The following is a 24,036-nucleotide window of genomic DNA, read 5'->3' as shown; positions in this document are numbered from 1 at the left end:
GGAGAGGGTTTAACTTCTTCCCTCCCCCTTTTCATCCCCCACTCGGCATTGGAAAGGGATTTTTGGGGAAACAGTTGGCAAAAGCATGGTTTTGTGAGGGAAACCATGGATGAAAAAACGGATTGGGAATACACTGGGGGTAATAGGACAGAGGGTAAAAGGGAAAGGTGGGATTAGGAAAGGGAAACTGTAGGGGGGGCTTACAATGGAGATATTGTCTAACATGACTACGATTTTTAGCATATATACTGCCTTTCACAGAAACACCATCAGGCCCAGTGACCTGCAATGCTTGTAACCCTTTTCTACCTCGTATAATTTTGAATTCCACTACCTCTCCATCTCCCAAGCTTGGGATGCATTTTTCAGGGTTATTCTTTTTAATAGCAGTTCTATGCACGAATATGTCTTGCTGGTTGTCACACCTTGTTATAAAACCATAATTTTGCTTAACATTATACCATTTTACTATCCCTAAGGTCTTAGTTACTATGATCTTTTCCTTTTTCCGAGTGGCTGCTCTTTTCTGTCTCGCTGCATCTTTGCTCTCTCTTTCGGTCGCTCCCGTGTTGGAATTGTCGGAGCTGCTGGTGCCTGCGCGCTCTTCCCGGGGTCGCGTTCGGGGCTGCGCGGGCCGGGCCGGGCCGCGCCGCTCAGTTCTCCGCGCGTCGCCTCCTCTGGTTGCAGCTTCGCTGCCGCTGCCGGGCGCTGCACCCACGTCTCGGCCGGGCCCCCGAGCGACGACCCCCCCGCGCCCTGCTCCAGCGCACGTTTCGGCTGGGCGCGGCTCCGTTCCACCGCCACCGCCGCCAGCCGCCGCCCGCGTGCCGCCCCTCTCGGTCGGGCGTTCACGGGGCTCGCTCCACCATGCGCTGCGCGGGACCAGGCGGGCACCGCCGGGTCCCGCCCCTCCCGCCGCGCCTCGCTCCGCCACCGACACTGCGGCTCGCGTGGCTCCGCCCGCGAGCGGGAACTGCCTCGCTGCTGCTCGCAGAGCGCTCGGTGCACGTGGCCTGGGCCGCACGGTCCCTGCGCCAGGCTTCCCTTCGCCAGGACACAGCTGACATTGCTCAACAGTCTCGGTAACTAAATAATATTCACGAAAATATTCTTCCATCGGCATATATTTTGACTCCAGTATTAACTGTGTCCAAACGGTTTTCCAAAAGCCCTTGGTAAGAATTAAATCCCAAGAAACATAGAAAAAGTTCTTAAACAACCATGCCAGGAAGTGTTTCAGTTCTTTTTGAGCTTGAATCAAGCTAAAATTTACAAATCGTTGTTCAAGAATCATTTTAAGATAAATGTCCATATGCGGCTCTGAGAGCCAAGAGTCTTCCCACGGTTCCTCCATAGTTTAGATATGGAATAGCAAAGCAAAACCAAGAAGAGGAATCCAAAGTTTCCAGGGTTTACTCACACAAATCAGTCGCTTAGGGATCGGGGATCGTTCTGCTCTCAATTCTCCACCATTTGTTGCAGTGGGGATACTGCAACACGCATATATCAAACCAGGAGTCCCGTGGAAAGGAAATATATATGGACAGACAGATTCTTGATAGCTGTTTCAGAGATGTTTATTTCTCCAGCTGCATGGCCGGAGCTCTGCCGAGGAACTGTTCCAGTCACGGGACCAAGGGTCCTTCTGCCCGCGCAGGGAGCACAAACCAACCAATGGGAACGAGGCTGAGCAGGGGCAGGGAAACCCCGTGTCTGTGCCCTCAGGGCCCCTCTCCCAGGGCTACATGGCAGGGGAGGGACCCCAACACTCCACAGGTTTCCTTTTCTTAGGCGCTCTGGTAGTTTAAGAAATGAATACACTGGCTCTAATTGCAGCCATTTGAGTTCAAAAGTGAATTCAGGAAAGACAAAGGGAAACAAAACGTCCCAAACCATTAACACTTCTGAGTCAATTAGAGGAGAATCTTAAGTTTTCAATTTATGTTCATGAGCCCCAGCACTGTCAGACTTGGTGTGATTTTTTTACTTCAGTGTCTGTAATGGTCTTCATGACCAATGCTTGAAACACACACAAGAGGTTATAGGTGGAAAGTACAATAGGTGTATATATTAAATAGAAGAAGACTATGCACATCACTGACATCAGGAAATAACCCTTTTTCCTACTTTCCTTAACTTGGTTTGTAAGTAACAGGGGGTTTTTCTCCCTCATAAACTTTATTAAGGATAAGTAGACAGAGGCCATCTGGAGAAAAGTGGGGCAGGAAAAACAAGTAAGTTAAGGTTTTGTTTGGCAAATAGAGTGTGAATGACGAACAAGGTTTAAAATAGCAGATATTTATGAAAGGAAAAAATCTGGTGAACAATAAATGCAAGAGGAAAGAAGTTGGCATGAAAGGAAGCAGGAAAAAAAGAAAAATCTGTAGCTCCCTGCTGGATTGTGCCTCCTGTTGTAGCACTCTGCAGCAACCTTTCTCCTATTATCTTGTACAGTTAAGCAGCTCATACACCATGGACAAAGCAGTATGTGTTGATTTCTTAAGAATAGCAGCAAGTCTTTTACTCCAGCCAGGATAATAGTAATGATGGCCAAGACCACATCTTGAGAGGGCTTTTTTCCCATTACTGATTCATTAGGCAAAGCTCTAAAAAACCACTGCTAATAAATCACTGCTGCCTATCAAAGTTGCAACAGCAACCTGAAAAGACAAAATAACAGTATGTGGTCAAATTTAAACATAGTGAAAACCCCTTTTGCTTTTTATTATTTTGAGTATCTCTAGGATATTCCTAATCTTATAATATTCTCCCTAATAAGAAATGTGTGAAGAAAGGTTTATTCTCTCATCCTCTCCCTTTAGAGCATCTATGGAGGAAGATTTTAATCCTCCTCTCAATATATCACCAACACTCATTGATTTCCAGTTGTCCTTAATAAATCGCTCAGATCTTCACATGCTGACTTCATCTGAGCTGGTTAGCACTTATCTGAATTGCTATGATTTCCTGTCATAAATTCACTTCAGAAATACTAATTTAATGCTTCAGCTATTTCATTTTTTTTAATTTGGTTCCAAATCATTTTCCTAGCATCCCATTTCAACAAACACAGAGGCTTATGCTTAGCATATTTATTTTCTATTTCAGGTGCCACTGATTTTCTGCTGTTTGGAACTTATGAATTCTTTAATGGGAGTTAATGTAGGGAGTAGCCATGTGATAGCTGTTACACTGATGTTTCCGTATTTTTATGAGTATCTAAAACAATAAATGGTGTTTGCATATAACTGCATATTTTGCTATGTGTTCAGTGATATTTATTTATTTTGCAAAACACAAGGCATCCATATAGAAAAAGGGTCTTTAGTAAGGACTTCAGAAAGTTGGATATATTCAGGAAACAAGTATGTGAACAAATCCTTTGACTATAAAAGGTTACACAGAACGCCAGCAACACAGAGGAAAGAGAAGTCTTTTATTCCTGGACCTGTTCCCATATAGTAAATCTAAAATCATGCTAAGTCACTGGAGGAAGTCTGCAGTGCCAGTTGTCTGAAGACAAGTTTTGCACATACTTTGTAAATAACTGACCTTCTGGATGAGACCTTTCTCTTTTTGGGTGCTCAAGCAATTTTCATTTCTAACTATATCTTTTAAATTTGGTTTCTTAGAAATAATACACTTTATTTCAACTTCTATTAAGAAAAACAGAATTGCTTTCTAGGACTAGACTTAGTGTTAATGAAGACATGGTACCAGAAGCTTTAGCATGGCCTAAAACAAGTTGTTATGAGTAGCTATGAAACAATCCATTCAGTTTCCTTTTATAGCTATGATCTGCACTTGGCTTATGCCTCAAAGAAGAAATCATAAGATCTTTTTCAAGACTGGCTATTTCTGAATTCTACAGTTTAGTTCTATTATTCTAATAGAATTGAGAAACATTTTTTGACTCACACCTCAGTAACATCTTGCTAGCAAGGTGTTCACAAACTCCTTGTGCCATAGAGGAAAACATTTCCAGTTTTAAAACTCATTTTGATTTGACCTGTAGTTACTATAGAGATTAAATATTCACTAGCTCTTAAAAATATTAAACTACCACAGCATAAGGGGTGTGACCCTTCCATGAAGCTCTAGAGGGAATCAGGTTGGCTCTGCAATGGTCAACATATTTTTAAATGGTCTAGAGTTTGAAGTAAAAGGTTAAATGTGGAAGTCTAAGGGTTATTCAGAACACCGCTAATAGTAAAGAATTACAAAAAACCCTTGCAAGAGCAAACAACTGGGAAAAATTGTTCTATAATATTCACTGTGGAGAGCTGTAAAGTGATGTAGATAGAGGAGCAAAATTGAGCTTAAATTTACATGCTAAACAAGGTGAACTAATAATTATCACTCAGGAAATGCTGCTTGTTACTGTAAGATGTTCTTCCATAAAAATGCCTAGGTTTATTTGTCAATAACAGTCCAAGAGGTGATCTCAACAATTCTCAGGAATAAAATGGAAAATCAGAAGAAATAAGCAGTCTGCTGTGTAAGTCTATGGTGTCTTGGCTAGTGTTTATAGTTCTCACCTTTTCAACTCAAAAAGTTCATAGTGAAACATCAAAGGTGGAAAAAGGGATGAGCAAAGATATGAGAGCATTCCCTTATACCAAGGGAACAAATAGACTGTGACGTCCAGACTAAAAATAGATCTTTAGAATCATGATTTAGAAAAATTATGGCTATGCATTATCCCTTCCCAACCAAAAGATTTGGGAATGGTGTTGGGAGAGGTGTGTCATAAAAATAAATTAGCAAAGGAGAGGTTCAAAGCAAACATCTGGAATAATTTTCCCACAGTGTATATCTGTGAAACTTCTTGATACAAATGTTGAATTCACACAGGTTCAGCAAGGAGCTGGATAAGTTTGTGGAAGGACAATCCATCAGCTGCAGTGTATAAACAGCACAGAGCTGCTGTGTCTCATTCAGGAATCTCTGGGTCACAGAGAACTCAATTTTATGTTTGCTCCGCTGTTTGAAAGGGGCGGCTGCTACGCCTCATTGCCAGGGACAGATGCTGGGCTGAGCAGACCCTTGGCCACTCTCAGTGCTATTCTTTGCTAGATAGCTCACTGTTTGGTGAATCTCCAGTATCTCCATGATTCTTTCCTTGCTTTCAGTGGTTACCTTGCTTATCTACTGGAAATGGTTTCTTTTACTGGGTATGGCTGACTGGTAGTTGCCTGGTAGTGCCATAATTCATATGTTGCTGTCTTACTGCATTTTACACAGCTCAGAAAGGGCAAACATATCTCAGAAAATCATATATATATATTCACTATATGTCTTAAAACAAACATCACCAAATAGCCTAATGGGATGTCAATGACAATGAAAAAACTATCCTCTGAGATCAGCCAAAAGCATACTAAAGATAATACACAACTACGTGACTTATTACTTAACTAATATTTTATTTAGTCATTTAGAGAGATTTCACTGGAAAAATAAACTCTGCTCACTCTTCAGAGTCAATCCATTTTTATGCAATCCTGCACACTAGTTTTGTCAAGGATGTAGCTACTGTAATTGTGCCCTTTTGATGTGCAGATTACATTGATAACTATAATGGAAGGCAATGAAAAGTGTACTTCATTACCTTGAAATTCTCTGAAGCAGCTAGGTAATTTTCATTACACTCACATAAAGCTCTGTGTAAACAAACAATTTTATTTTATTTTTATAATTTGCCTTTTCATTTAAGGTCTTAATGAGCTCTTGGCTGTGCAAAAGAAGAAGAAAGATTGTTGAAGGAAGGAAAGTCAGTTTATATGAGAAAATACTTAGCAAAACAATATGTCATTACAAAAAAATTCATTGTAGCAAAATAAACTCAAGTTTGGTTGCCTAAAAATGTTACCAACATGATTTTGTACTCCCTGTGCATTACTTGTCTTCTTTTGACAGGACAAGTAACGTAGCAGAAAGAAAATCCCATTTGAGTCCTGTTGATGTAGCACTTTTGAAGCCAGTGAGATCTCTCTTGCACCAAAGTGTTCAGAAGTATTTGGGGGCATGAATGAGTGGAGATCATTTGCTGCATTTCTGTTTTCCTTCTTCCTGCAAACTGTAAATGCAGACATGAATTTTTGTGCCAGCTAGTGTGATTGCATTATTAGCAAAAGTTTGCTCAGAATTTGCAGGAAGGTTTCAGGGGTTTGGTTTTGGTTAATTTTTTTATTCCTTAAAAAGCACAATTAAAAATAATTAGCACATTGTTTCGTGCGATCGTATTCTCATTTTTATACTCCTACATGCCAAGGGTGTTTTAGCGGAACAGAGAAGAAAAAAAACTTTAAATGTTGTGTTTTAGCAGAAGCTGATTTTGCATTTTCTAGGGCTTAATACAACAGTTCTTGTGCAATGACTGCACCGAGACTGCCCCACTGTGAGAAATGTTGAGAGCTTTAAAATACCATGTGACTATTTTTCACCAGAGATCAGTGTTAAGTTGATTAAAATAAATGTTCCTTTAATTGAAACAGAATTCCAGTTATTACATAGTAAACTGCTCTTGACATTGAGAGTGAGACAGGCCCAAATTCAATTTCAGAAAAATTGCCCGAAGGAGTGTCTTTCAGGTCATCGTTTATTCTTTGTTTTATTTTGTTGTGTTTTGATCCAGACTTATTGCAGGGATTTGGTGGGGGTTTTGGGTTGGTTTTGGTTTTTTTATATAGATAAAAGGAAGTAGAAGTTATGCTAGTTCTGGGAGAAGATCTTCTGTTCTACAGATGGTCACTGTCAGCACAACCTCGAGGTTTCTCAACAGTGTTGCAAAACTCAGCCCCATCACAGGAGACTTCACTGATCCACGGGGCTGAGCGTGGGTGGGGATGGAAGTCTTGGTGGGAGGTCTTGGGCCAATGGAGACAGCTCTTCCCCTCTGGCTCCACACACTTTCTCTGCTATCACTGAATCTACTTAGAGGGGTGGCAGCCACCCTTGCTTTGAGTGGTTGCTGTGCCTCATTTCCATTGGCCTCTTAATATCACTTTTCACACTTCAAACAAATCCTGGGACACAACCTATATATGAGTAAAACGGTATGCATGATTAATCTCACATCTCATCACTTTTGTGGGAAAGATACTGCTTCTTTTTCACTTACCTGGTTATCTCAAGGACTAAGCAGAAGGAAAAGCCACATTTGATCATCTCTACGGGCTTCCTTTAATTCAGTCTTGGGTTGCACTAACCAGGCTGCCAATTTTTCTGGCTCAAGATAAAACACACCCACCATTAATTCAGGCCAAACCCACCAAGGTTTTGGAAGATGAGCATTTAGCTCTTGAATACCTCACAGGACTTCATACTCATAATGAGAATTTTGACCTGTTGTGCAGCCAATTATAAGAACAATATATGTGGTTTAAAGCATTATTACCGGAGATAAGGAAATCAAAGCCAAAGTATGAGGTCATTCTTCCATATAGTGTATTAACCTATTAAAATATTTAGAGTACTCCTTCACAAAAGTGAATTAATATTAAATGGAAAATGTCTGATGCTTTATCACTATTTATATTCATCCTTTTGTAAGAAGAGTGGAATTAGTTTATTTTAAGAAAAAAAAATAGAGGTAGCCTACCACTGTTTAGGAGCTTTAAAATTAAAAACAAAGCCTCAGTGGAATGCAATCCTGCTTCCAAAATAATAATTTCTTCCACAGCACATTTTCAGGACATGTTTATTTTAAATGTAGATAATGATACATCCTTCATAGAGTACAGAATTTCTGCTTAACTGTCAATTATTACAACCTGAATATTAGTTACTTTCATACAAATAGCTAAATATATTGACAAAGAAAAATTAAGCCCTAGAAAGAAATTACTGAACATCTGCTATTGTGAATGAGTTTTTCATCTGTGACTATACTCAGATTGTGTCAATACAAACTTTCAGGCACAGCATATTCCCTTGAGACAGCTCCTTTTTATCTGCACAGTACCTGCATTCATAATGAAATATATGGATTATTTTAATTTCTATTGTCTCGTTCTGCATATTGTTCATAAAACAAAAGGTTAAGAATGACCATATCTGATGTTTATGCCAACAATCATTTTGATTGATACCATATGTTGGGGTTTTATACATCTTTTTCCTTTCATATATGTTCTTAGCATTCTGATATAAGCTAAACAAAAGAGAAAACTTATCTGAGTCTTGAAAGTATAAATTACTATGAGTTCCAACCTACTACAACATGAGCAACAAGAAGATAGCACATTCCGATGGTGCAGGACACGATCATCATGGGGAAACCTAACCTGGAACAACAATAAAATAAAGATTAATAAGGATACTATAGTTCATTCTCCAACCAATTTACAAAAAGGAAATTTGAATTGTCCTACACATTCCGAGTGAAAAATATGTTTATAGCAATACCAAAAGCATAGATGTACTGAGCATGTAACAGTCTAATATTCAAGCTCACATTTCTACATCCGACCTTAGAGATACAAGGTCAAAATTTACATTGTTTCCTTGGTTTCAGGACATCTCTTGCAATTTACATTGTCTCAGAATCTTGCATGCCTTGTTGCTTTGGTGTTTTTCAGGTTTTTTTCTGCGCACACAACATGCAATTATACAGGTAAAATAACAATTCTTACAAATTATGGAGCATTAGAAATTATTTTCAATTGTGCATCCTTTCAGATTAGGTGTGTAATCCTGATATGGCACTTTGTAACACAATATATGGATCAAACTCATTACATTGTTTCCCTGTTGATCTGAGTCACATACAGGTAGCATTCCTCTTCCATACCTCTCACCAGGTCTAACAGACTTGAGTATGAACAGACTGTTGGAAATAAACCCCAGGCACTTGTAAAGTGCTAAAACTTTGCTGTTCTACCCAAACAGCTATTTCTTTTTCACAACAGAAGAAGATTTTCAGGCAACACCCAGATTTAATAGCTTTCTTTAGACTGACAAACACAGAGAGCACAGACAAGTGAAAAGGATGTTGTGGAGTTTGTCAAGTCCTGATGGCTAAAACTGTAGGTCTTTCAGATGTGTGAAAAGAAAGAAGTTTTCTGAAACTCAAAAGCATTATTGTATGATACCAGGGGTCTGTGAAAAACCACTGCTGTGATCACACTCATTTGTTTTATGTTACTAAAAGCACAAGGAGAACTGAGATGAGAAATGATCATGCCACAAATGATACCCTTATAGACTTTCTTTAGCCAAATTCAGACGAGTTTCCATAAAACCAAGAAAAGCATGGCAATGTTCTCTGAAGTTCAGCATTTCATTCATTCTTTTTCTGGAACTAAGACCAACTTATTACGTGTAGGTATATTAATTGTGCCTTTTTGCCTTACTTTGCCCCTAGGAAGTTACTCGAGCCTTTTCCCCTCTGCCATTACTGACAGAGAGTACGAAGAGATGACCATTTTGTAGGGGACAGGAGGACACTATTCTCTGAGCTTGGTTGAATGAATAGCTCCTTCCTTTAGGAAGCTACAGCTAGAAGAGATCTCTTGGGGCATTGAGTCTGGCCCCCACTCCCTCAGGCTATGAAACCACTTGCATAAAATGAAAACTAAACTTCTCAATTGCTCATTACCATCCACTTTCTACCTGCAGCTGCGACATTACCCTAAACTCATGAGATCCTCATGAGATGTTTCTTCCTTTGCTGTTTTTCTGGAAAGCTGACTGGCAGAGGCATAGATGTGACCAGCAGATCAGAAGTGCTATCGCCTTTAACTTTAAATTGGTTTGAATTACCGAGAAGGGAATTCTACCAGCAGTGAACGTCACTGCAAACACAAAAACAACCAGGCCTTGCCTATAAAGTTTGCAGAATAACTAGGCAATTAATGAACACAAGCACTCTAAAAGATATGTTGGAATTATTTAGGAAAGAGCAAGTTTGTCCATAATGCCATCTTCGTGGTCACTCTTGACCCAGTATCAAAGTGTGCTCATCTCACACACCTATAGAAATAGATGCAATCCAAGAGAAAAAAAAGGAAACCCCTGCAAGACAGGAAATGTACAAAGGGAAGACTGTCAGACTGACAGATGATTTCATTTCTGTGTCCTTGATATCCCTCTGAAGAAGCTGGCCTGTCTCCTTGTGTACAAGAAGTGTCCCTGTGCCCATCAACCAATATTGCCTGCAAGATCTGCCCCAGAAGGACAGTTCCCACCATACTTGGCTCCAGAGGCTTTCTCCTCCATCTCTCTGGGGTTTTGGACTTGCTGTGCTGGCCTTTTCTGCCATTTTGGCATCAGGCATCATTATTGCTGTTCTGACTCCGAAAGTATTAACGTTAAGCTGCCATTTGGACTTGGAAAAAAGAAAATGAGAGTAGAGAGAAGGGCCAGATGTGTCCAAGAGGTGAATGGTGAAAGGTGTGAAAAATTGCTAGAAAGGGTTGGAGAATTGTCACAGATTTCAAATATTTCCTGAAAAGTCTGAAATGTATTTGGAGGACTTTTTTGGGAGGTGGGAGGAGGGGTTTGTTCTTATGAACACGCATAAATATACTGCAGAGAAATGTTACTTGTTTTCCAGTCCAACTGGTCAGACCCTTGCTTTTGAATGACTCATTTCTTCAAAGAGCTGAATCACTCTTCAGTCAGTAAACTATGGTCAAGCTGATAATATTGAAAAACAGCAGAGCTAAAGCATCTCCTGGAGTTATTTTAGAAAAAAAAGAAGAAAATAATTAAATTAATTTCCTAGCTAGCCAACTGTTTTGCAGACACTTTCCAGCCTTCTGTCAGCCAAACTGATATGTGGGATTCCCTAATCTCACTTAGATAAAAGTGTCCTGATAGGGCAAAAAAAGAAAGCAAAACCAGGAATGGCTATAGGAATAAAATAGGGTGGCTAAAACCCCCTACCATATCCTTTATTATATCTAATGAATGCTCCCTGCAGCTCTATCTACATGACAGGCTGGTGAGTTGGAGGTTGCTACAGTGTCCATAAGAACAGCGGCTGCTGTTTGACAGAAAACATAGATCTCTTAACCTCACAGTTGGCAAGCACTCAGCTGGCACTGGAAGGAGTGGGGACAAAGCAGATCTTAATCTGTATTAATGCAACCTAACAAACCTCCCTGGAGAACGCACAGTAGCTCAGCAATGAATGGCAATATGATGCCTTTGTGAACACTGGCAAGGGGAAGAAAGGATCCAGAATGATTCAAGGGCTACTTGACCACTGAAAAGAGAAAAAAAAGGCTTGCTCAAACTTGGAGGAGTCACATGCAGGAAAATGGATTAATTATACAGGGCCACATGCAGGAATTGGGATCATACCATGACTATCTCCGTGCCAGTCAAATGTGCAGCTGGAGCCAGAAGCAGCCAGCCTGGGGAGGAACCTCATTGCACATAGTGTCGATGCTTGCAGAGGGCACAATTGCAAAGCTGTTACTCTCATTGCATGGGCAATTACCCCGCAACTTGAGGTCTGAATTTCAGGCTCGCTGGCCTGAGCACTAATGTAATTGGCTCAAATTCAATGTGGAATTTGTGTACCAGAGCAAGAAGAGATAAACACCATCAGTAAGTGTTAGTTACTGCAGAGTTAATCGATTTCTTGAGTATCATGGGATCGTGCTATTTACACTACCCATTGCTCTTCCACAAGGAACATAAAGTTCCTGTCCCAGGCCACATATGAAACAATGTACAGCTACAAATATTGTCTTTAGTTAAGTCCAAGAATGCATATTAAACATTGTAAAAATTACTTCCAGAAACTCTTATTTCCAGCATACCCCTTGGAGTCAAAAAGGACCATGTCATTCAGTTTTTCCTGTCATGGGAAAAGGATCAGTAAGAGTTTAGAAGTTATCAAAACCTTTCATGTTCTAAAACTTCAGATTCCTAAGAAACACTAATGACCATATTTGGCATAAAAATACATTTTTGAATCCTGCACTGCACTTTCCTTGTCTCTCCCTTTCTGCAGACAGGGATATACACAGAGCCTGCATGGTTCAAAAGTTGCACCTCAGCTCTCTACAGCCAGCTGAAGGAGGTTTTACTGCTGCAGAGAGGAAGCAAGGTCAGATACAAGGAAGGGAAGGATGACAGGATTTAGCATTCACCCCATTTTTCCCCTCCTCTTTTTCATATTAGAAGCTTAAACATAAAACTGCTATCTAAATGAAATTGCCCAGCCTAAATATACACAAAAAGCAGATGTTAGCTCAGTGTGAGATAGTGAGAATATTTCAGGTGAGAGCCCCACCAGGGATTTGTCTTGGACAAAGTTTTACTTATTAATAACTTCAGCGATCCAGTAACGAAAAGCTTGCAAATGGTCCCAGCGTGGGACAGATTTCAGACTCTATGGAGAACAGAATTCAGCATGTTCTTAACAAATCAGAATGAGAACTTGAAATGAACAAAATGAAACTCTGTGAAGGTAAGTGTGAAATATGTATTAGAAGTCAACCATGGGCATAAAACCAGCAAGAGAAGTGAACCTTTTCACTGGAAATGACCTAGATATTTCTAATTCTGTCTCACTGAAAGATTTCTGGCCCTGTATTTACTTGGAGAAAAGCAAACCGCTGTAGGACTATTCTGAGAATAAGTTCAATTTTTAATAAGTTTCTACAGAAGTGAATATTACAGTTTTCTTAGATTATAAGTTTACCCAATATTATTTGCTAAATAATAATAGTGAAGCCTTTGGGGTCAGAATTGAGTTTTCTTGAACAAACTATCTCCTACATTACCTTGCAGCTCTATTTTGTGATGCTTCAAGAGCCAGCAGGATCCAGTATGTATAAGACCCAGGTTCAGTGCCCTGATCTTCCTGATTTGGAACACAAAATACAAAATATTCTCATGCATGAAAACCTTGCCTACGGACACTACCTTCATTGACAGCTCATAATTTCACAGCGTGTGTATCCTTGGGGAAATCTCTGGAAGAAGCATGTCTCCAAAGAAATGGGAAACCTTCAGTGGATTCTCAGTTGAAAATCAACAGCAGAAATCTCCCAAGACCAAACCACTAGCAGTGAAAGAAGCCTGGTGGTAGACAGGGCTCAGAGTTAAAAAAGAAAAAGCTAACTTCTACTCCTACTTGTACTTACAATTTAATGCACAATTTAAATTCAACTGGTGGACTTTCATCAGGCTTAAAATTTTGCTTTTTCTCAATTTGTATCAGCTTCATACTGCAAGTTCTATAGAAGGTATAACCTCAGCTTTTGCAGAAACAGACACGGGCTGGACAGATGGTGGACACTAACTGAACATGAACCAGTAACGCGCCTTTGCAACAAGGAAGGTATCTTGGGATGCATTAGGAAAATATTGCCAGCAGGTCAAGAGAGGTGATCCTTTCCCTTTATTCAGCACTGCTGAGGCTATACCTGGAGTGCTGGATCCAGTTTTGGCCTTGCCAGTACAAGAGACATGGACATAATGGAGAAAGTCCAATGAAGGGCTACAAAGATGATTAAGGGACTGGAGCATCAATCATACAGGGAAAGGCATTAGGGCTGGAGCTGTGCAGCCTGGAGAAGAGAAGGCTCAGAGGAGAACTCATCAATTTGTATAAGTTCTTGAAGGAATGGTGTAAAAAACACAGTACACGGCCTTTCTCAGTGATGCCCAGGGAAAGGACCAGAGACAGCACAAAATGAAACACAGGAGGTTCTGTCTGAACATCAGGAAACACTTTCTTACTCTGCTGGTGACCAAGCACTGACACAGGTCACCCAGGGGGATTGTGGAGTCTCCATCCTTGCAGGTATTCAAAAGTTATCTGGATGTGGGCCAGGGATATAGGCTCTAGGTGGTCCTGCTTGAGAGAGACCACCAGAGGTCCCTTCCAACCTCAACCAATCTGTGATCCTCACACTTTTATTTGTTCCTCTATTATTCAACACAGGATTAAGTAGGCATCATCTGCTCGTCTGAAGATTGACATCTCATCAGAAAATATTTGTTGAAGAACAGGAAGATAATTCTTCTCAGTCTTGGACAGTGTCTCACTTCATGCAGTGCTTTGCTCTGGAATTTTGATAAACATGAGCTCATTCTTAAAAGGACATCTAAAAGCTTCTGAAAGCAGCCTCAAAAATGAGACTCAGGTGTGGGCATGCTTAGGACATACATAAGGTTAGTTCTGAACAAAAGGAAAGTTACACATTTTAATGAAATGTCATAATTCAATTTGCAAAGTAAGTAATTTTCTTTTCAACAGAAGGATATAACCACAATATTCATCCTATTTTTTCTTTCCCTTTCTTTCAATGTAGACTACCTTATGAATGTCCTATCATTTCAGTTGTATCAACCTTTCCATCATTCTTAGTCTTTGACATACTGATCCAGTTTATCTGAAAGGAAAGTATGGACTTTACCAACAGCTTAAAGGAAACATATTCAAAATGTTTATCACATGCCCATGACCCCTTTAAATCCAGACACCTGTCATAGCTCAGAGAACAGGTGGCTCACACTGCAAGTGATCATTAATTTAACATTAAATTACTGTGAATTTCATACAGTCTGGAATTACATAAAAATTACAGTGTGCTTACCTACTAGTTACCATACATAGGAGTTCATGTGAAATTTAAAACACAGAACAAAACCTATAATTCTATTTTCATCTGCTTGCTAAATTTATAGTAATTTCTCATGATATTCTGTCTGTTTGAGTCTATGCCAAGATTTCCAAGAGAATTACTGCCAGGAGTAAATTTAAGATAGGGAAAATCAGATCCTGAGCAAGAAAATATAAAGGTGTTATGGTTTGCCTCCTACATTCTAGAATATTCTCCTAGAGGTTTTTGGCTGTAACCTCGACATAGTTATATGCAGAATAAGCAATCAGCCTTCCAAAATTCAAAAATTGGCCTTCCAAAATTCTGATTATGTAAAGAAAAATTTCAGACTTTAATTCTGAGAGAATAGTTGGTCTGCCAGCTCCACCTGGCAGTTTCAAATGACTGTTAATTTGTTGCAGTCTTTGTCTCGGTCACTGCAGTGAAACTAAATACAGGACTGTCAGAACAAGTGACTCTGATAATTATCCAAAATCTCTTCATATATGGTAAGTTAGTTACCAGTAAGAAAAACTATGAAAAAAAAATTGGAAAACACATCACTTCTAGTAAAAAAGATACTAGAATTGATCATTTAAAAATCAGCAAAACAATTGTTAGATGACAAGGGTATCTGACCTTTCTTTTAAAAATAAATATACAATTCCAATAGAAAAATGTGAAATCCTGCAGACAGCCAGGGAAGAACACAACCTCAAGTACAGAAACAAACCTGAACACACAGAACTACTGGCAATATTTTTCTGGGAAAGACCAACATAATACAGATATATTTGTCTGTGTGGCTGGCTGGATCCACCCAGATGCACATCCTGCACTTCGGTCAAACAAAACCATTCAATGCTACAGGTTTGGGAAAGAGTGGCTGGAAATCTACCCCACGGAAAAGGACCTTGGGGCACTGGTCAACAGCCACTGAACCTGAGCCAAAGCATGCCCAGGTGACCAAGAAGGCCAATGGCACTTTGGCCTGTATCAGAAATAGTGCAGCTAGCAGGACCAGGACAGTGATTGTGCCCCTGTATTGATGAGGCCACACCTTGAATCCAAATCCTGTGTTCAGTTCTGGGCCCCTTGCTACAAGACATTGAGGTGCTGGATTGTCTCCAGAGAAGGGCAACAGAGCTGGTGAAGGGACTGGAGCACAAGTCCTGTGAGGAGCAGCTGAGGAAACTGGGCTTGTCTAGCCTGGAGAAGAGGAGGCTCAGGGGTGACCTCATCACTCAACTACTACCTGGAAGGAGGTTGTAGCAAGGTGTCAAGCAAGGTCTCTTCTGGGCAAGCAGTCATAGGGCAAGAGGAAATGGCCTCAAGTTTTACCAGGGAAGGTTTAGGATGGATGTTCAGAAAAATTGCTTCACTGAAAGGGTGCTTAGGCATTGGAACAGGCTGGTCAGGGAAATGTGGAGTCACCATCCCTGGAGGCGGACTCTGCAGTGTTAGGGTAATGCTTGGACTTGATAATATTCAGGGTCTTTTACAACCTAAAGGATTCTAAGTTTCTACAACTATTAGGGGAACATCTCTATAGACAGGCTAGTTCACTTCATACCCTACTAAAGAAGTATGATATGCCATGATAAAATGTGGCATAAGGATTCAAGATGATCTGTTAGTGTTTTTTTTTATTTCATCAGCACTTCATGTCACCTTGGATCTATCATCACATATTAGCAATATATTTGCCCTCCACATCTTTTAGGCAGATCCCAAAACAAATTTTATCCTCAATTTGTGATTTCTGGTTTTGTTATGAAACCTTCACACCATTCTAAAGTCTAGGAAATGCAAATATATGTAATTAGTTCAGCTTCTTGGGAAAGCCATACTTATTCCTCTTCCACACATCTGTGTAATGAGGTGTGGTTGTGAGTCTGAGCTTAAGAAGATTAAAATCATCATGGCCAACCAGAAGACGAAATCAATGAAGTATATCTTGTCTGACAGCATTTGTTCTCATGAATTGTTTGAATGGTTCTGATACAAATATTCTACTAATGAGATAGATTTATACAAAACTAGTGAGGTTTACTGTGCAAAAATTAGTGTGTTAGGACTGTTGAAATAGGTTTTGCAATATTTGTGGTTACAGTTTCTGTATTTTATGAAACATTTAACATATTGTAAACTCACTTCCAACAATTATATGCTTTTTTGCCTTGCAAAAAGCAAATTCAAGGCTTAAGGACATTTTTGTTAAAATACCTTTTTATAGCTCAAATCTGCTTGCTATAGAAATGTTGCATAAAATAAAACACTTTGTATGTTTTTGAAACAAACTGTATCTACCCATTTTTTAGACTACATTGCATTTGTATTTGGTCTAAACAAATCAAAGAAATTAACAGATATGACAGAAATTAACTGTGATTTATTTTAGCTCCAAAATGTTTCAAATTAAATAACCTTTACTGAGTCTTTATTCTCTTGCTTTTTCTTAGTGAGGATTCAGGAAAGGAAGTTGCTTGAATGTTATTTCCATTAATGTCCTTAATCCCAACCCTCACAAATGGTATCTTGGGGCACTTTTCTTAGGTTTTATTTTCTTCCAAATGTACTCTTTTATTTTGGTTAAAGCACAAGATAAAAGGAAATGACATTTTATGGTAGAGATTAATCAGCCCATTCTTTAATAATTTCATCAGAGCACACTCAACTATTTTAAAAGCCCTCGACTTTGCTAAAAAGCCAGATGTTGCACAAAAAAGAGTATGTTCCACCCTGTTCCCCTCTTTTTCTCCTCACTTTGAGATTCCAATTCTTGTGCCACACAATGTAATGATAGAGAACTCATGTATAGAAGTTCACCAGGACAAAGGAGCAATGTAATTGCATTTTGAATTAAGAAGTAGAAGGATGTTTCCTGTGCACTAATGATTATTTTTCATTATGAACTCAGCAGATGCCTCCTGATAAAAGGCTGTTAATGACGTAAGGCCAGTAAACTTTCTACCACAAACCCTATGCTACAGGCTGTATAATCTAAGCGAACAGCAGAGTGGAGATTTTCATTCCAGCAGGGTGCACTTGGAAGTTTCCCTGCCACTATGAAATGTTAACCAAATGCAAATGAGGGGGAAGATGAAGCCTGACAAGCCCTCACTGCCATCATAGTGCACTACAGTGTACAGGCCTTTCTACCCCAAAGAAATCACACATCTGAGCTCTTACATGCTCATTACAAGGAAAACTTTTATAAACGGGTCTAGTTTTAAGTGCACTAGCAAACTAAGGTTAAATAAAATGCATCTTATTCTAAGTGCATCCATTCTACAGCATGTTAAAGCTCCCATATAAAAAGCATTAGAAAAATAAGTAATATATAAATATACCCCTCTGGATTGTCACAGATATATACCAACATTTGTAATGAAATGAAAGAAAATCATAGAAATCATAGAATGGCCTGGGTTGGAAGGCACCTTAAAAATCATCTAGTTCCAACCTCCCAGCAGTGGGCAAGGATAACCTCTCACTAGACCAGGTTCCTCAGAGCTCCATCCAGCCCAGCTGTAAACACTTCCAGGGATGGGGCATCCACAACTTCTCTAGGCAATCTGTTCCAGTGTCTCACCATCTTCACAGTAAAGACTTTTCTAATATCTCATCTAAGCCTACTCTCTGTTTGGAGCCATTATGGTCTTGTAAATGGTCTCTCTCCATCTTTTTTATAGGCTCTCTTCAGGTACTGGAAGGCCACAACAAGGCCACCCTGAGGAGACCTAACAGATGGAGAAGATGGAAGAAGTATAGTGTGGGGAGGCAGATAAGTACCACTAGCAGGATGTTTAAACATGGGCTAAGCTACATGACCAGTTCACAGACGTTTTAAGTCAGTCAGAAGCATCACTGTCTAATTGTTACAGATGGCAGACAGCCTTAAGGAACTTCCAACTAAAAGGTCAGAGCTTGAGAAAGTCAAGTTCTCAATTACTAAAAATTAACTACATTTTCAGAAATTTCTTTGAGAAAGACACATTAGTCCAGGTGTTGTGATGTAACCCATACCATCATGAGTGTTACTGAGGCCTGTGTTGGGAATAGGAATTAGAGTGATTGAAATGAAGGAAAAACAGAAATAAATCACCAGAATTTTTTTTAATTATGAAGATAATTAACTATGTTGATATTTTAAACAAGTGGGCAAAAACTAAGATGGTTGCTACACTAATTTCTGTCTCTCTCCTCCCATCTCCAACTCTGCAGCAGAAGAGATGGATTGCTACTCCAGGAATGTAAGCATGCAAAGAGGTCCACACTTAGCTGGTAACAGAACATAGAAGGGTAATAGTCCTTTGAACAGCTTGGACAGTCAAACAGTTGGTTTAAGTGTCATCAAGTGATTGTGAACAATACCTAAGTCCCACCAGAGAAACATATTAGCTTTCAAAAATATCAGGATTATTTTTTCAGATATGTTTAAGACATTTTTCCATGTTAGCTTATTTCTCTGAATTTGGCCTTTCCAGCTAAGGTCAACAGAGTTTTGAATTTTCTGCCTCAGAAAGAGAATGCACTTTAATGCATTTCTACTGTAGCATTATGAAACATAATCTGAAACAAAAGCTAGGTACTAATATCCTTAGAGTGCCAGAGATGGAATATGAGTATTTCTTGAGTGGAATAATTAGATGGGGTTTTTTCCCTTTGCCTTTAGCAAGTCTATTCTTTAGATAATTTCCATAGTACTAGAAAAACAATTCATCTATATGATGACATTTAGTTTTGAAACTCTAATACTTTTTTTCAGCCTTTATTATCAGCAAGCAGTAAAAAAAAAAAAAACTGGCTTAAAAACAAACACAGAAAAAGAAAAAATAAAACCACAAATACTTTTAAAATTGTTTAGTAATATTTAGTAGTATATGTCAAACACAGAAATCCTCCAGCCCAACACTCTTTTATAGTCTTTACTAGGACTAATCCTTTCCTTTTGCTTTACTAGACTTTTTAAAGACATGTGGAATAAAACTGATACCTCACAACAAAAATAAACAAAAAACCAACCAAACAAAACCACAAACAAACAAAAGCCCCTAGCAACCCAAACTAACACCCCCCCTAAAAAAGCTCCCCAACTCAACAAAACTTGATTTATTTTTCAGGAGCAAGTTTGGTACCTTCTCCCATAAAAGCAGTTCTTAGTCACTATCAGTTTAAAACCACTCTCATTACCTAACCATTATTGTTTTAGCCTATTGAGCTGCTATTTTTCTGTTTTAAACTTTAGAGTAGCCCTATTTAAGTTACCTTCATTGAAGCTGAAAAACTACAAGTAATGATTAGGAAGTTATAATTCAAGTGTTTTACTAGTGTTGTTTATATTAATGCGGTACCCCTGAATGTAAATATAATCGGGAATATAATTTCTTAAGTTATAAAAATTTACTGCTAAGTTCAAGCAGCAAAAAAGCAAGGAGGAACAGTAAATACTACCACATCTTTTGTGTGAAAAATAGTGTCTAATTTACACAAGAAAATAAAACCCTATGTCCTATTCCATAAAAAGCACTACTTCCTTCGAGCAGCTCTAAACTCAAATGCATTAAAATGAAAATAACATAAACAGTAAAGACTCCTTTCTTCTGATTGTACTGGGAGACACCAGGATAATCTGTTTGAAACATTGTCTAGTTACAGGGAAAATCACTTTGCCAGTTCTATTAAAAATATCTAATTATTTGAGAAAATTAAATGCCCTGTAAAACCATATTCTGATGTGACTCCAAATGTCTGTATGATGCCTTGGCAGGCAAAGATGGAGCATTGGATAAATCAAGCTCTAGCTGAGGAAAAATTAATATTTTCTCATAAGAAGGCTTGTTAATCAGGGCACATATGGCAAATGTATATAAGTTTCATACCAACAATGTTCTCTGAGTTTCCCAGATTTCATACCTCTTTCTACCATCTAAGTTACCTTTTTGTTTGGACCTCTTGCAAATTGTTTTGCAAAACATTGTTTGGAGATACAGAATTTCTCCAATCAAATACTCTCAAATCCAGCACTGAATAATTCTGGTAATTGCAAAAATACCCTATTTAATTAAAAAATCACTTTCTAATTTCAACAGTATTTGAATAAGACTCTACTTCAGCAACTATAGTGACTATCTAATCAAATTGAGAATGTTGTAATTAACTAGAAACTTGGCATTTGATGAATCTGAATGAACCCGAAAAAAGTAGTAATTTTTTGGATAACAAAACCAATTTATATCAGCACATAAGACATTACACATGTGAAAATTCAGATATGTGTTGCTCAATACAAACAACTGTGTATGAACTTTGTATCATCTCCCAGGTGGAATAGAAACAGAAAATGAGTTAAGGCAGTTTGGCTCTTTTTCTCTTCAAGTCAAATTACAAAAAGCATGTAAATGAGCAAGCACTTCACTAATTCTTCTCTTCTTAGAATCACCTCTGCTTGCCTGGACTTGATCCCTTCTCAAGCTCTTTTTCCTCCCTGCTCCCACCAAATCATTTATCCACAACTTTGGACACACAGTTTGTCAGAACAGGACTATCTTCTCCCGTTTCTTTACGAGCTCAAATGCTGTTCCTGGGCACACAACTTGTACTCTGAAATGAATCACCTTCTGAGAGCTGTTTCTCTCCATTGACTACAATGAAAGCCAAGTATGGAAATAAAGATAACACTGTAGAACAGAAAAGTGAGGTGAGATAAATCTTGCCTTTACTGACAAGCAGCTCCATCAACACCAGAAAATAATGGAGCCTTATTTCCTACCTATTTGTGTCTCAAGTTTGATTGACTTTCTGTCTAGGTAGAAACCTTTCTTCTATAACTTATAATGATGCTCACCTACGTGGATTTTTTTGGTGTGTAAAGAAGTGTGGCCTCAGACTGCTCTTTCCCTCAGTGAGAATACTAATAGGGTTTCTTTCCTCTTCCCAGACACCAACTTTGATGACATTTCAGGGATTGTGATTATACTTGAGACATCAAGCCCCCTTTCCCCACCATTCTCTCCCCTGCCAAAAGTGTTTGAAGTTGATAAGCACATTCAGAAGTTATTAGGTGGAAAACATGGTGACACATTCACAGCAATATGATCGTACAGAAAAGCAGATGAAAAGTTAGGCTTTGATGAAAAGAAAGGAACAAAAAGCTTTTCAAAGGCTTTTTTTTTTTTCAGAAACATACTTGTTACAAGGAGTAAACTATATGACTCAGGAAGGATTAGAGCAAGGGATCTAGCTTTGAATGTGCTTCCATTATGTAGTTCTAGTCTCCAATATTATCAGAGTGCTTATAGGCGTGGGAAGGTAACAGGGAAGAGAAAGAAATGTGAAGTTAAAATTTGGCATGAATTAGCATACATTTTGAAATTTTGTGTAATTCCTAAGGAATTGTTAAGTTATACAGAAAAACTAAAATTCCTTTATTAAAAAAAGAAAAAAATATTATCACAATTTAATTTTAAACTTCAACATGATTTAATTCGAGCACTGCTGTTGATACCTCCACAGTATATACTTCAGAATTCAACAGGCAGTAGAAAAGTGAAGTTCCATTTACTGAAATATTTTTAAAAGCTGTATAACTTAATGAATTATCTCTAAGAAAGTTCAAAGACTTCCAGATTTTAATCAGTTTACTACTCAGATGTATACTTATTGAACATGAAAACATCACTTGAGTAGGGAATAATGTATAATTATGGCTCAAAGTGATAATACTTCTGCATGCAGTTTCTATTCTGAACAGTTGCATATTCTAAATACTGTTCAGAAGTCTCACAAAGCCAAAAATTAATATTCCATCAGTTTACCTCATACCTGAAAACTCCAATTATTCTTAAGATGAAGAATAATATCTGCCAAAATATGAAGAACAAGTGAACTGTTTTTATGTATCGGCTGAAATTATTGAGGATGGAAAATGTATTTGAAAACTTTTTCTAAAGGCAACTATATTATTAGTTTGCACCAAATGTACTGTGCTCTGGTAGTTACAATGGAAATAAACAACTTGCACGTGTGTCCCTGAAGTAATTTATTTAATGATAAGCTTCAGCACATATTTAGTGTTTCAAATTCTTCTATGCATTGACATACTAATTGCTAGCACTTCAGAATACACACTGACTAAATATACTTTGTGTCAGAAGAATGTACTCAGATTTGCGGTACAATATTGAAAACATGGGATAATCTTAGTAACCATTTAACTGAGGAGATATTTATTCTGCAGTCTGAATAGAGCACTGAGACAACACTGAAGGCCATGTAAACATGAGAAGTGATTGAAGATTTAACCAATGGCTTTTTGAATGTCAGTATACCAGATATAAAGCTTCTTCTCCTTGGAATGTATGTACATGCATTTGTGGCAGAGAAAGGAAATTAGTTCATGCTGTAAGTCAAAAAGCCCTACGGGGCCAATGAGAAAGTTATACATTACCTTCTGCCTATTTCTCCTTGAAAAGAGCATAAATCTTGTACAGTATTCACAGCATCTGGTGGAATCAGCTCTACAATCTAATGCAGGTCATGTAGTTTTCCTCCATGTTAGTGTATAATAGCAAAAAATTAAATTTTCCTCAATAAGCTGTAATGTAAACTACTACAACCAAGAGGAGATTCCATTTCAAGCCTCAGTTGGCCCTCTTTTTTTTTTCCTTCTGCCAGCAACACTAACTTTAAAAAGACTTGATAACAATAGAACATTTCATTTTATTGCCAACAAAATCATTCTCACTGGAGTCCCCTGAACTGACCTCATAAGTGAAACTAGAAGCAATGTTCCTTTCTCTTCCTCCTGGCAAGTCATTGGTTTTGACATGTCTGCCTGTACTATTCTTGGCCTTGGAGGCCTCTTCATCTTCCAGCTCTCCAGTGATCTCTACTCACATGTGCGTCACTGTGTCCTCTTGCCAAAGAGATGCTGTTCTTGACCCTCTTCTCCCACTTCCCTTGCCTCTCACTCTGGATAATTTCACCACAGAATACATGGCATTCAGCAATGACTCCTGTGCTGACAATTCACTGATCCCGCTCCCTCCAATTAATCTAACCTCACTCTCTTCAAATCAAAGTTCAGTGCATTCCTCTGCCAGGTCTTTACTGATGTGTAGCTATCAGTTTACTCTACATGACAGCCAGCACCATTCTCTTTTTTTTACCCCTGCAAATCTTTCCATTTATTTCCTTTTCTCATAGCACTATCACTCCTTATCCTCACGTATCATTTTAGTCAGTTTGGACTCACATTTCAAGTTACCTCCAAAGCTCTTACAGATTAGCTCTGCTTAAGTGTTCTTTCCTGACTATTCACATAACTAAAAGATTAACTTATGGCTCTCCCACCTCTGTCTCTCAATGTTTTCTTTGTCTTCAAGAAATACCAAGGATTATTCTCCAAATCCAAAAGTTTGATCATTGCACGATTCTCTTTGCATCCCTTCACTGGTTCTCT

The 24,036-nt window shown here is 38.6% G+C and overlaps 1 protein-coding gene and 1 long non-coding RNA gene across 9 annotated transcripts in view; one reads left to right on the top strand and one right to left on the bottom strand.

The window, feature by feature from the left end:
• The window catches only part of LOC125336437, a 53,087-nt gene extending 37,394 nt beyond the window's left edge, over window positions 1–15,693 (top strand). The window contains exon 4 of the long non-coding RNA XR_007207754.1: window positions 12,751–15,693. This is a non-coding gene — a long non-coding RNA (uncharacterized LOC125336437). The remainder of the gene's footprint in view (window positions 1–12,750) is intronic.
• The window catches only part of OCA2 (OCA2 melanosomal transmembrane protein), a 190,801-nt gene continuing 174,450 nt past the window's right edge, over window positions 7,686–24,036 (bottom strand). For all 8 annotated transcript variants that reach the window (XM_048324885.1, XM_048324919.1, XM_048324895.1 and 5 more), the window contains one exon: window positions 7,686–8,288. In XM_048324885.1, coding sequence (XP_048180842.1) covers window positions 8,201–8,288 — 88 coding nt within the window. In that variant the 3' untranslated portion in view covers window positions 7,686–8,200. The remainder of the gene's footprint in view (window positions 8,289–24,036) is intronic.

Source organism: Corvus hawaiiensis, chromosome 2 (assembly GCF_020740725.1).
Source record: "Corvus hawaiiensis isolate bCorHaw1 chromosome 2, bCorHaw1.pri.cur, whole genome shotgun sequence".
Classification (NCBI taxonomy): Eukaryota; Metazoa; Chordata; class Aves; order Passeriformes; family Corvidae; genus Corvus; species Corvus hawaiiensis.
Note: the sequence above shows the minus strand (reverse complement) of the source record. Positions and strands in the feature narration are given on the sequence as shown.